The following is a 13778-nucleotide window of genomic DNA, read 5'->3' as shown; positions in this document are numbered from 1 at the left end:
TACATGATCTTTTGTAATATTGTAAATGTCTTTACTGTCATGTTTGATCAATTCAGGTCATCCTTGCTGAATAAAAGTATGAATTTCTTTAAAAAAATCTTTTTGACCCCAAACTTTTGAACAGTAGTGTATATTGCATTTGTATCACATCGATTTATCGATTTTAACACTACACAATAAGGTTCTGTATGTTAACACTAATTAATGCAGTAGCTAACATAAAATTATAATTTTAAAGCATTTATTAATCTTAATCATTTATTAATCTAGAATTATCAATACATTTGTAACATTTCAAGTTTTTAACATTAAAGGGATACTCCACCCCAAAATGAAAATTTTGTCATTAATCACTTACCCCCATGTCGTTCCAAACCCATAAAAGCTAGGTTCGTCTTCAGAACACAATTTAAGATATTTTGGATGAAAACCGGGAGGCTTGAGACTGTCCCATAGACTGCCAAGTAAATAACAGTGTCAAGGTCCATAAAAATGTATGAAAGACATCGTCAGAATACTGCATCTGTAATCAGTGATTCAACCGTAACGTTATGAAGTGACAAGTATACTTTTTGTAAGCGAAGAAAACAAAAATAATGACTTTATTCAACAACAATGCTTTTCATACTTTTCTGAAACTTGACACTGTTATTTACTTGGCAGTCTATGGGACAGTCTCAAGCCTCCCTGGTTTCATCCAAAATATCTTAAATTGTGTTCCGAAGACGAACAAATCTTTTACGGGTTTGGAACTACATGGGGGTAAGTGATTAATGACAAAATTTTCATTTTGGGGTGGAGTATCCCTTTAATTAATGTACAGTATGAATTTGAATTTTGAATTATTAATGACATTAACCTAAACTAATACATACTGTAAAAATTACTGGGAATTGTTAGTCTTGATATGTAATGTTAATGAACTGAATCTTATTTTTTCAGTGTGACCCATTATTTGGGTATTGAAATTGTTACTAAATTTGATAAGTGGCCATTAACTTCGGATTTCACCCTTATTTGAAATCTTATCTGAAATTGCATTGACAAATTGTCTCTCACATCCCGATTCCTTCCAGAATGTTCAGTTTGTTCGCTCGCGGTGAAACCTTTTGTCCACAAGGTGTCAGTGTGACATTGTTTGGAGTTCTCCCTGTTTCTGTTCCCATTTCTTGTCTTGTTTTGTTTGCTGCTGTTTTGCATTTATAACTTCAGTCTCTCATTTGTTGCTGTCATATACATGAGCCTGTTCATTTAACCTTACTAGCTTCAGTTAAAATCTCTGGCTGGTCTCTAGGACCGTCATCGGTCATCTAGCACAATCCCCAGTCTCTTTGTCTTCACTGTTGTGTGTGGTTGTGTCCTGTGAAGGCATGTGCTGTTACACTACAGGCTCTCAGAGCTGCTTACTGTATATTAGAGAAGCGAAGGGTCGATCGGACCGTCTCCAGCTTTTCATGCTTCTGTCCACCATTTTGTTTGTTCTCAGAGATGACGTCTGATAAGATGGCATCTGTATTTATAGTAGAGAAGTGCCCATAAATATTACTGCAGCTAAAGTGTTATAAATAGATCCACTAATTTATTGTGGCAACTCTATGAAGACATTTAAGCAGTTAGGATAAAGATCTATCCTCTTATTGTCATTTTCTTTTTTCTTTTTTTATTTAAGAGTTTATTTTCTCTACCTGAGCTAGGAATAGCCTCAGTGAACCCATCTGTGAGATTAACATCTTACTTCCAAATAATAAGAAACATTCTCACTCTTTAGCTAAAAGTATTTAGACACTAAACACTGCTTTCTGTCTGTAGTCGCAGTACCTGTAGCCAGTAGCCTTACACCCCTCAGTCACCCTACTATCCTCAGTCTCACACCTTCAGCTCTGTAACACCATCCCCATCCTGTACAGGTGTACTGTAAAATATGGTAACTCTAGTGACCTTTTTTATTTCCTCAGAGTTGTTGTCTATGCCGGCAGTAAAGCGATTTTCTGTGTCGTTTGCAAAGCATCCGACTAATGGTACGTCTGCTTCTCTTCAAGTATATTTCCACTTCCTCCACCTTCCTTTGTTTTGCATGTCAATGGAAAACTCATTTCATTTTGGAAATGTTCTTCTGTTTTGACATGATTTCTGCCATGTTTCCTTCGACCTCTCCAGTTTCATCAACTTTTTAACCATTCAACAAAGTCTCAAACCCTTCCCATATCCACCACTATCGCTATCTGTAGCCTCCTGCGGACATCTCTCACTCTCACCCAGTGTTAATCAGTTACGGATGACTGTTTGTGGGAATGAGTTTAAGCACGTGTTTGTTTCCTGTGATTGTATGTGCACAAGTCTGTGGCAAGGTGGGTGTATTACACTGCAAAAATTCATGTTCTTAATCAGTATTTTTGTCTTCTTTTACATTTGGTAAGCAAAATTAAATAAGGTACACTACCGTTCAAAAGTGTAGGGTCAGTAGATTTTTTTTTTTCTTGAAAGAAATTAATACTTTTGATCGATTGATTTCATCCTTGCTGAATAAAAGTAATAGTATAGACCTTTATAATGTTACAAAAGATTTTTATTTGAAATAAATGCTGTTCTGTTAATAAAATAATCCTAAAATTGTATCATAGTTTCCACGAAAATATTACGCAGCATAATCTCAGTGTTAATAATAAGAAATGTTACTCGAGAACCAGTTTCCAGATTTCTGAAGGATCGTGGGAGATTCAAGAATGAAATAATGGCTGCTGAAAATTCAGCTTTTCCATCACAGGAATAAATTACATTTTATGATATAAAAAAGAAAAGAGCTATTATAAATTGTAATAATATTTCACAATATTTTTTTATTTTTTTATCAAATAAATGCAGCCTTGGTTACTATAACAGCCCTTAAAAACATAATAAAAATAAAAAAAACTTTTGAACCCAAACTTTTGAACAGTAATGTGTCAGAAAGAATATCTTTAATTTAATTAATTTGTTAAAACAAAAATATGTTAATTCAAGATATATTCTTTGCAAACAAGTTGTAATGTTTCATTGAAATATTGTAATTAGATTTAGCTTGTAATATAAGGATGTTTTGATATTCGTGCTGAAAAAGTACAAATACTACTGATTAAGATCTTGGTTTTTTTTGTTGTTGTTTTTTGGTAATACAATTATGAATAGATACTCAAGATAATGAATCTGAACCACTACTGGACACCATGACTGAACCCTTCCGCTGTCAACAGTTGTCATTGCTCTGGTACTGTTAGACAGTGTTTTTCACTGTATTTAACTGTAGCAGAAAGTGATAGTTCACAGGGAAATGGTTCATCTGTCACTCTTGTATTCAATTAATCTTCTCTCCAATTTTATTTAAAACTTATGTTGTTGTGAATTACTATTATGTTAAATGTTGTAAATGTTGAGCTATGCAGCCAAGGAGTGGTTCTCTACACTTCATTGATAGGCACATGTGCTGTGTATAAACCGCATGTTGATGTTGTATGGGTTAAGATTATCAGTGTTTTCTCTCTCGGTTTTGCATATGTTGTGATCAAGAGGATGTCCGGAGATGTTGTCTAGCATAAACAAACCTGAATAGAGGTGATAACAAAGGTCAAGAACAATGTAAAAGAGTCGCTTGTGAAGTGATGTGAATTACTGCAGTGTGTTATGTACAGTACTGTAGGGATATCTGGACACAGTTCTGTATGTGTTCAGTATATCTCAGGCAGACCTGATCCACCTACACAATCCCCATTCCCTGCCAGATCCCACACACTCTACCCACCACACATTCCAAGCCATCCAGCTCTCAAACATTTCATGTAGGAGCCTTTCGTCCAACCTAATTATGTTTCTGTAGTTATTAAGAAATACTCTTTACCTTCATGTCTCTGAATTGCTTAATTATACATTTGTGTGTTTTCCTGGTAATGTGTGGACACATACAGGTCAGGTGGGGATCAAATGTCCCCTCGAGGATAGTTAAACCTCCCAATGGTACACGATGAAACCGCTTTATAAAGAGACTGTATAATGTCTTTATTAAAATCTTAAAAAGCTCAAATGTTTGCAAGGAGTAAGTGTAGAGTATGGTGTAGCAAATATAATTAACTGACTTAAACAGAAAATACACGGCATGATATATTTTGGAAGCATTGGTTATGATTTAATGACATACTGTTAATCTGATAAAACTCAAGTATGCACTTTTTTTCAGACTGTTGTCTGAATTTTTTTTATCACCTCAGCTGTTAAATAGATTGTCCCTTGTAAATTGCATTAATTAACAACTTTTACAACAACACTGCACAAATGGAATAATTGGTTTTGTATTATTTTCAAATGATTGAAATAAGTAATTTTTTTTTTAATTAAATAATTAAAGGGATAGTTCACCCAAAAATGAAAATTATGTCATTAATGACTCACCCTCATGTCGTTCCAAACCCGTAAGACCTCGGTTCATCTTCGGAACACAGTATAAGATATTTTAGATTTAGTCCGAGAGCTTTCTGTCCCTCCATTGAGAATGTATGTACGGTATACTGTCCACGTCCAGAAAGGTAATAAAAACATCTTCAAAGTAGTCCATGTGACATCAGAGTGTCCGTTAGAATTTTTTGAAGCATCGAAAATACATTTTGGTCCAAAAATATCAAAAAACTACGACTTTATTCAGCATTGTCTTCTCTCCCGGATCTGTTATGAGCGTGTTCACAGCACTGCAGTTTAGTGATATCCGGTTCGCGAACGAATCACTCGATGTAACCGGATCTTCTTGAACCAGTTCACCAAATCGAACTGAATCGTTTGAAACAGTTCGCGTCAACAATAAGCATTAATCCACAAATGACTTAAGCTGTTAGCTTTTTTAACATGGCTGACACTCCATCTGAGTTCAAATAAACCAATATCTCGGAGTAATTCATTTACTCAAACAGTACACTGACTGAACCGAGCCAGATAACGAACGAAACATTGACTCGAGTCAAGAACCGTTTCTGTCGGACGCGTCCGATTCGAGAACTGAGGAGCTGATGATACTGCGCATGCGTGAAGCAGACTGACACACAGCGCGTCTGAACCGAACTGGTTCTTTTGGTGATTGATTCTGAACTGATTCTGTGCTAATGTTATGAGCGCGGGTAAACCGAAGGCTTGAATCAAGGGCAATCGTCGCCAATGAAGTCATTACGTCGAGCGCAAAAGAACTGGTGAACCGTTTTCGGCAACCGGTTTATTGAATCAAAACTGTCCGAAAGAACCGGTTCGCCGGAAAAGAACAGAACTTCCCATCACTACCGGTGATCCGAAAACCGATGCAAACGGTTGTTGACTCGAGAACGAGTCAATGTTTCGTTCGTTATCTGGCTCGGCTCGGTGTTCATCTTCAGTTCTCTCTTCACAGCAGTTCAGTCAGTGTACTGTTTGAGTAAATGAATTACTCCGGGATATTGGTTTATTTGAACTCAGAGGGAGTGTCAGCCATGTTAAAAAAGTTAACAGCTTAAGTCATTTGTGGATTAATGCTTATTGTTGACGCGAACCGTTTCAAACGATTCAGTTCGATTAGGTGAACTGGTTCAAGAAGATCCGGTTACATCGAGTGATTCGTTCGCGAACCGGATATCGCTAAACTGCAGTGTTGTGAACGCGCTCATAACAGACCCGGGAGAGAAGTCAATGCTGAATAAAGTCGTAGTTTTTGATATTTTTTGGACCAAAATGTATTTTCGATGCTTCAAAAAATTCTAACGGACCCTCTGATGTCACATGGACTACTTTGAAGATGTTTTTATTACCTTTCTGGACGTGGACAGTATACCGTACATACATTCTCAATGGAGGGACAGAAAGCTCTCGGACTAAATCTAAAATATATTATACTGTGTTCCGAAGATGAACAGAGGTCTCACGGGTTTGGAACGACATGAGGGTGAGTCATTAATGACATAATTTTCATTTTTGGGTGAACTATCCCTTTAAATATTCAAATGTTCAAAAAAAAAATCTAGATTTTGTAACAGTCAGCAAAATTACCAAAAGTGGTGGTTATGGTAAAGATCTATATAAATGGATTTTACACTTGCGTTCAAAAGTTTGGGGTCAGTAAGATTAAGTCTTTATTCTCACCATGGCTGTATTTATTTGATCGAAATACTGTAAAAACAGTAATATTATTACAATTTAAAGTAAATATTTTCTGTTTTATTATTTAAAAATATTTGTAAAAATCTTCTGATGGTAAAGCTGGTAAATTTTCAGCAGCTATTAATATGATGAATTGGTGCTCAAGAAACATTTCTTATTATTATCAACATTAAAAACGGTTGTGCTGCTTAATATTTTTATAAAAACACTTTGTCAGGATTCTTTGATAAATAGAAAGTTAAAAGAACAGAATTTATATGAAATAGTAATCTTTTTAATATTATAAATATCTTTACTATCAATTTTGGTCAATTGAATGGATCCTTACTGAATAAAAGTATTTCTTTTAAAGAAAAAATGTCCTACTGACCCCAAAGTTGTTTGTGTAGTGTACTTATAGTGTAGTCTACTAGGGGTGTGATGTTTGACTCCTCTGAGCACTTTATTCACTTTAGGCACACAGGATGACACTTCTGCCACAGCGGTTCAAACACCTGTATGGTGGTCTGACTCGGATAATGATAGATCTTTGTCCCACCGCAGCTTTAATTCAGTCAGGTCGATACAGTGTCCATATGCACGCTTAAGGAAAAATGGATTTGTTTTGAAGTTCTAGATGTCAGTGTGGGTATGTAGACCATTTCAGTGTATAGTTTAGTGACTTCCTTGAATCCCTTGTGGTCTTGTACTTTAATCAATGGATGCTGACTTCAGGAGATGGTACTGTTTCCTCTGCATAGTACATTGTTTGTGAATGAAGGCTGTGGACTACAACGGATTTAAGAGATGCTGTGTGTCTGCTTGGGATTATCTGCTGGTGACCAGTCGCTCAGGCGAAGTCGCCTTTATTTAGGTGTGTTTAAATGTGGAGAAGTGTCTGTTAAACCCTGTGGGACCTGTTGTGGGGAGTTTTTCTGAGAGCATGCTAAGTAATGACACGGTAATCACTGTCCACTATGTCCCCATAAGAACCCCATGCCCTTACCCGTCTGCTTTTCAAACCCCCTACTCTCCACTCTTCTCTTTTCTTCCTTGCTCTGCCTCTTCTTCCTCAGAAACCCTGCAAGAGCACCAGGTAGCCCAGCTGCTGAGGCGCTTTTCCACCGACCCCAATATTGGCCACCCGTTCTGTTTGGACAGTGCTTTTGCCCACCACCTCCATCAGTGCTCCTACCATCTCCGCCTCTTCCGCAACTGGTTAATCTCTGGCCAGGACCCACTAGATTACCTCTACGGTCAGCCCTGTGGAGGTCCCTCCGTGCCCTGCTGTGCCGTGACTGCAGTAATGGCCGCTACCACAGCCGCCTTAGCTTTGCTCTATAGCGCCTCTGCTGTTTGAAGCATGTTTGTGTTTTTGGGAAAAGCAGCTTGCAATGACACAGTTCAGATTTTTTTTTCTTTTTTTAACATATTGAAGTTTATGTAGGATGTCTTTTTTTTGCGATATTAGGTTTTGTAATAATAATTGTAACAATATTTCACAATATTGCTGTTTTTACAGTACTTATGATCAAATAAATACAGAATTGGTGAGCAAAATAGACTTAAAAAAAAAAAAACATAAAAAATCTTACCAACTTCAAACTTTTGAATGGTAGTGTAGTACTTTCAGTTCCTCTCGTAATAAAAGAAAACAAAATAATGTTTTTACCTCTTAGGTGATATTTCAGACTTTTTGAGAGAAATTAATTCCAATATACAAAAGATTGTAAATGACTTTTGTTAAAGGTCCCAGACAGATTTAATTCATAAAAAATTTAATTAAAAAGTAATCTTGTTTGGCAGTTTGGTACACTTCAAAACCTTTGAAATAGAGAACAAAACAGATTCAAATTCAGTGCTCTGTACAGAAGAGGCTGGAGTGGCTGTGTGTTGGGGTGTGTGGAGTGGCATCTGATTGCAACTGTGTCAGCTTACAGTCACATCGGCTCTCTGACGTGTCAAAAAATGACTGACTTGCATGATAGTGGCATATGATGTTCATGCCACAAGCTTTCAGGAATTTGAAAAAAAAAACATTGTAATTCTCTCTTCCAACTGGGATTTTTCAGTTTTCACTTTTACTAACAATAATTAATTAAACATCTATTACTTCATACATAATCACACATGCACATTATGTTATTATTTTGATTTTTCTCCAGATTCCTAAGTCATTTTCATAAGTAATAGTCATAAGTGATGCATTGTCATCTTTTATAAAATTCATGCTCTGATTACATGATGATCCACAGGTGCAGTTCTCACATTCATTCCTGTTTTTATTATTATTGTCTCGGCCAGCTCCCTCCTAATTTATGTGTGTTGCTTTAATCTACATTAAGAGTGTGGTTTTTCAACTAAAAGAAGTGCATAGAGACTAACAACTACGGTTTTACTTAAAGTTGTGTATGAGAGTGTGACATAACTACTAATTGTATAACTTTTAAATGTAGATTTAGAATTCCTATGTAATACACAACAAGTCTTGAATGAATGATGTGGTGTGTTCTCGAATGAAGAGGATGTGGTGGGTTTGTTTGTGTGTGTGTACAGTGTATCTGAATGTTTCCCTCCCGTGACTGTGGTTCTGTCACTAACAAGGGTTTGGCAGTAGGTGGAATGACTACTGACACTGGTTCGGTGGTGATAGACTGCTGTGTCACTCTGGGTGCATACTGATGTCTGGATAGAGGACTGTCTTCTCTCATCACTTCTCTCTTCTGCAGGTTTTGAAGGCTGCTCCATGGTGCCCTCCATCTACCCCCTGGAGACCCTCCACAACTCACTCTCACTCAAGCAAGTGAATGAGTTCCTGACGACTGTGTGTGAGAATGCAGGAGATTCCCACACCAGGACAACCAGAGGTAATGCCCATAGCACCACTCTAACAGTTTCAGTTGTCTTGACACTGAAATATAATGCAGCAGTGTCCTAACTGGATGTGTGTTTGCCTCCCCTCCTGTAGCTCTCTCAGCCATGTTTGACTCCCAGAACCACCCCACAGGGGACTCCTACATCCCTCACAGAGTGCTGTCCTCCTCTGTTTCACTGCGCCAGCGCTCTGATCGGCCGCCCTGGTGTGAGTACTGCTGCCCTTAGCTACTCCACATGGAGAAAACTCTCTCAGCACTCATTGTTTTAACATATGTTACATATTTTGCATGGAACAGATGTACATTTGATATTTAAGTGGTAACAAATACCAGTGAAATTGCAAGCTAAATTCATGAATTTGTATGTTAATATAATTATGCCTTCAACAAAGTAACAACGTTGATAGTAAAGGGGTTGACTTTTATTTGACATGTGCTAATTAAACAAACTTTTCAGTTATCAGTTGTTTACTATTCCGAAGTATGTTAACAGTGCTAACATTTTAATCACAACAGTAAAGTTGTGAAAAATATGAGGCTATAACTTGTATTGAAGCCCCCTTTGAAGAAGTCGTCAGCTTCAGGGTGTTGAATGCACACTTGTAGAGCACTTCAAATCTGAACAGTATATTTAAAAAACTGCTCTTGCAGATAATGCTGTATTAATGTAATAAAAAGTCTGCTTACAGAAAGAACACATTCCTGACAGTGTGTAAAAAGTGTGTGTAATGTGTATTTTAATTCATTGTTTTATTTATCTTTTGACAGGCTTTAAAGAAGGAGACTTATTTTGTTTACTAACATACTAAGGCACATGTAAAGTGCCTGATTCTAATTTTAACTAGTGCGTTATTTGATATTACATTTAAAGTGAATATATTTTAAAGTACCAACTTGAAGCTTCATTACTAATTTATAATTACAAATATATTTAAATACATGACATAAGTTTCAATAGACATTACAGTATATTTTACCATAATTGCTTATCATTGCAGCATGTTTTATAGACAACAGAATTATGAAATTACATAAGTTGTACTTAAGTCCATTTTAGTAGTTAAAAAAAGCACTCTTAAGTCCAACTAATTGCATTTAATATAAATTTAAACAGTCACACTTTATTTTAAAGTCCAATTCTCACTATTAACAAACCATTAACTATGACTTGCCTCAATAAACTCCTAATTTGCTGCTTATTAATAGTTAAGGACGGTAGTTGTTAAGTTTAGGTAATGGGATTAGGGATGTAGAATATGGTCACAATAAACAGCCAATATGTTAATAATAGGCATGCTAATAAGCAACTAGTTAATAGTGAGAATTAGTCCCTAAACTAAAGTTACCATTTAAACTATAGTAAATTTTCATTTATTTGCATTTAGCATGCAATTAAGTGTCCTAAAATTTTACAGTCAGTTCACACTACATTAAAAAGTATATAATTTCTTTAAGAAGTATTCTTTTTAATAGTTCTGTATGCTAAAGTGTATATCTTTTTCACAGGGTAGGATTACAGAGTCCTGCTGACTTTCAAAAGAGAAAACGTGATAGTTGATGTGCCAATCTGGGTCACAACTTTAATTCATTTTAATAATATGGTCACTAGAATTCCCAAAAATACAAATAGAAGAAATGCTAGTTCTTAATTTTCATATATTTTTTCAAAATGTCAATATTTGCTATAACAGCAAAAAGCAGTGAAAACACGGCTGAAAAAAGGCAAAGGAGGCATACTCATGATAATAGAAATAAATAAAAAATTTGAATCAAAGTAAAGTTACTGTATTTATGTTGACGCATTTAGAAGAATGCCAATAGTAACAGAAAAAGCTGGCATAAACTATTCATTGTTAAAGTAATTTTTACACACACACACACAGTAACACACACACACACACACGAGACACACAAGACACAAATGGCACCTCTTTTTTTTTTTTGCAAAATGAGCCAATTAATATGTGTGTGTTTGTGTGTATTTCTCTGTGCAGACAGCAGTGGTCTCTCCTGTAGTGTGGTGTAGAGCGGGGGCCTCTTGTCTCACAAAGGGTGTGACATCTCCACGCTTTTGATTTTCAGTGAGAAGATCACCCTCACACCGCAGAGCAGTGAGGAGATCCACGCGGCCCCTCACAACAACAGCCACTGCGTGTCCTCCACATCTGAAACCAGCCTCCCCTCCGAGGACCCCCACCCGTCAATACCATCCCCCATCCTGGAGAGACCCAGTGAAATAGCAGTGGACAGCACAGACTCTGCAGGCCAGTGTCTTACAGAGAGCCCCTGCTGTGATGAAGCGCCAAGTCCGGCCCCCGCTGAGCCCGACAGTCCGCCAACAGAGTCCTTCTGTAGGCCGTCCGGCTCCCTGCCTGTGCTCCCGGAGCTCAGAGAGAGCAGCTCAGAGGCCGGCTCCAGCGCCCAGACCCCGCTCACCCCTGAGGAGCCGGATGAGTTCTTTGATACCCAGGAAACGCTCGACGTGTGGAGGGGAAGCCCGGGGACCCTTCCTCACCCTGGCACTCCTCTAGAAGTGGGATCTCCACATGTGCCTGAGCCGTGAAGGAAACACAGACCGGGCAGCTCCCTCATACGTGTGTCCTTCACCCCGTCTCAGAGTCAAAGTGGGACTTGCCAAGGGAAGCTGAGGAAACAGAGCCCCACTTGTTGAACACAAAGCGCAAATGCTCATGTTGGAAATCTTAATAAACTCTCAATGTGTTTAATTCTGTAGTGTCGTTCAGAGATGCTTCGTGTGTAACGCGTCACTCTAGTCAAACGGCCAGTGATCAAACATAAGCTCTTAGATGCACTGAAACATTTTTATGTGCACATATTATCTTCCTCGTCTCCAAACGACTGCAGTTTTCTTCATTAGCTGGTCTGGAAGATATTTTACAAAGGGACATTATATTTGATATCAGTCAAGCTGAACTCTTGAATAATGAACTTACATAGCTAAATGCATATTAAAGGGATAGTTACCCAAAATTCGTCATCAATTCATCAAAAACCCATTAAGTTTCATTCATCTTCAAAACACAAGTGAAGATGTTTTTAATAAAACCAGAGAGATTTCTATCCCTCCATGGAAAGCTTCATGCTTCAAAATATTCATAATGACATTCTAGAAGTAATTAATATAATGAATTTGACGAACAGATATACTTTAGGCTTTTATTCACATATTAAAATTGATCAACATAAATAAATAGAGCACATCAGATATGGTAAATGCAAGCTCAGATCATGTCAAACAAGCATGTTTGAGCTTTTATTTATCATATTTGATGTGCTCTATGTATGGTTTTGTTCAGTGTAGAAAAGCCTAAATGAAATCTCTTCATCATATAAAGTGATCATGTCTCTAGAAGACTGCTTATTTCTTTTACAATGTCTTCATGAGCTTTTAAAATGTCTAAAGTTTTGGGAGAATGGACTTTCAATAGAGCGACAAAAATCTCTTAGGTTTCATTAAAAATATTTTTATTTGTGTTTTCGAAGATGAACGAGAAAGCCTTACAGATCTGCAACCACATGAGGGTGAGTAAATGATGAAAGAATTTTCATTTTTGAGTGAACTATCCCTTTAAATGAACACTAACCATTTGCCAAAGCTTGCTATACCACTGTCATAATTTATTAAATCATTATAAAATACATATATATGTAGACTATATATATTTATTGACTAATATGCAGCTTACTTTTAACAATGAGACTGCAAATGAACGAGTCTCATTTTTTTTATATTTTAGTTTTTATTTTTGTAAATCATACAGTGCTGTCACGGTTTTAAATACTAGTGGTCTTCATTTCAATAACATTTCCCCTGCTTTGTACTGCTCACCTTTTCGACATTGAAGTACTTTTTTGTACCATGAACCCTCCTGTTTGATCAAATGAGAGTGCAGTGTGATTTTTTTTTTCTTTTTTAGTATACAGTAAAGAGAGTGAGAGATGCTGCTTTTCACAAAACACATACTGTACTGGTTTTCTGTTGACCTGAACTCGAAAAACTGAACGTTGTTTACTGAACATGCAGACAATGTGTAAAAGTAAGAGACTCTCGCGGAGGTAGCACCAGCCTGTAAACCTGTACCTGTGAATCAGTCCCCCTCCAGCAGCAGCAGCAGCGGTTCCACTGAACTGAAGCACTGTTTCTGAAATCACTGACACACTGAAGCCTCTTCCTCTGAGAGATTCCACCCAGACGTGTCGTACTGCTGCTGTATGCCGTCTGTGCAGTAGTATTAACTGGCACTTTGATTTACAGTGTTTCAAATAAAAGTGGCATTGTCCACAGAAAGCGGATGTCTTTTGGTCATTTCTTGTGTGTGAATTACTCTCATTAGATTAAAAAAGGACCAGATTATTCTGTAATGTACAATTGGACTTTCTATAATCATAAAAAATGTGGTTTTCCTCACTAAATCTTGTTATTTCCATATTTTAACAACTTAATTTGCTGGCTGTATAAGTGTTCACTTGCATAAGCGTTATTATCTCTAACGGTTATTCATCCTCATACTCGTTGGCATGACAACCAGTGTTGCCAAGTCCATGAAGTGGGCTACTTTAACACTGTTGCCGCGGGTTGAAGCGACCCCAATAACGTGATATTTAGACCTTGAGATGCGAATTTTACCAGGGGAACCCCGCCAAAAGGTGTGTTTTATCCCCCGGAACGCGATTTTTATCGGGGAACCCCGTCGAATCGCGACTGGGCTAGTTTTGAGTAGCAATTGGGCGGGTTTTGTTGTGAAAACCTGGCAACCCTGA

General features: G+C 37.2%; 1 protein-coding gene across 1 annotated transcript in view; it reads left to right on the top strand.

The window, feature by feature from the left end:
• Positions 1–11011, top strand: part of LOC109096549 (inositol hexakisphosphate and diphosphoinositol-pentakisphosphate kinase 1-like) — a 30682-nt gene extending 19671 nt beyond the window's left edge. Inside the window, exons 27-31 of the mRNA XM_042728245.1 lie at positions 1956–2018; positions 7197–7423; positions 8850–8987; positions 9089–9202; positions 10991–11011. Coding sequence (XP_042584179.1) covers positions 1956–2018; positions 7197–7423; positions 8850–8927 — 368 coding nt within the window. The 3' untranslated portion in view covers positions 8928–8987; positions 9089–9202; positions 10991–11011. The remainder of the gene's footprint in view (positions 1–1955; positions 2019–7196; positions 7424–8849; positions 8988–9088; positions 9203–10990) is intronic.
• Positions 11012–13778: the final 2767 nt, after the last annotated feature.

This window comes from Cyprinus carpio, chromosome B7 (assembly GCF_018340385.1).
Source record: "Cyprinus carpio isolate SPL01 chromosome B7, ASM1834038v1, whole genome shotgun sequence".
NCBI classification, from domain to species: Eukaryota; Metazoa; Chordata; class Actinopteri; order Cypriniformes; family Cyprinidae; genus Cyprinus; species Cyprinus carpio.
The sequence above is the reverse complement of the archived record's forward strand: the minus strand, read 5'-3'. Positions and strand labels throughout refer to the sequence as shown.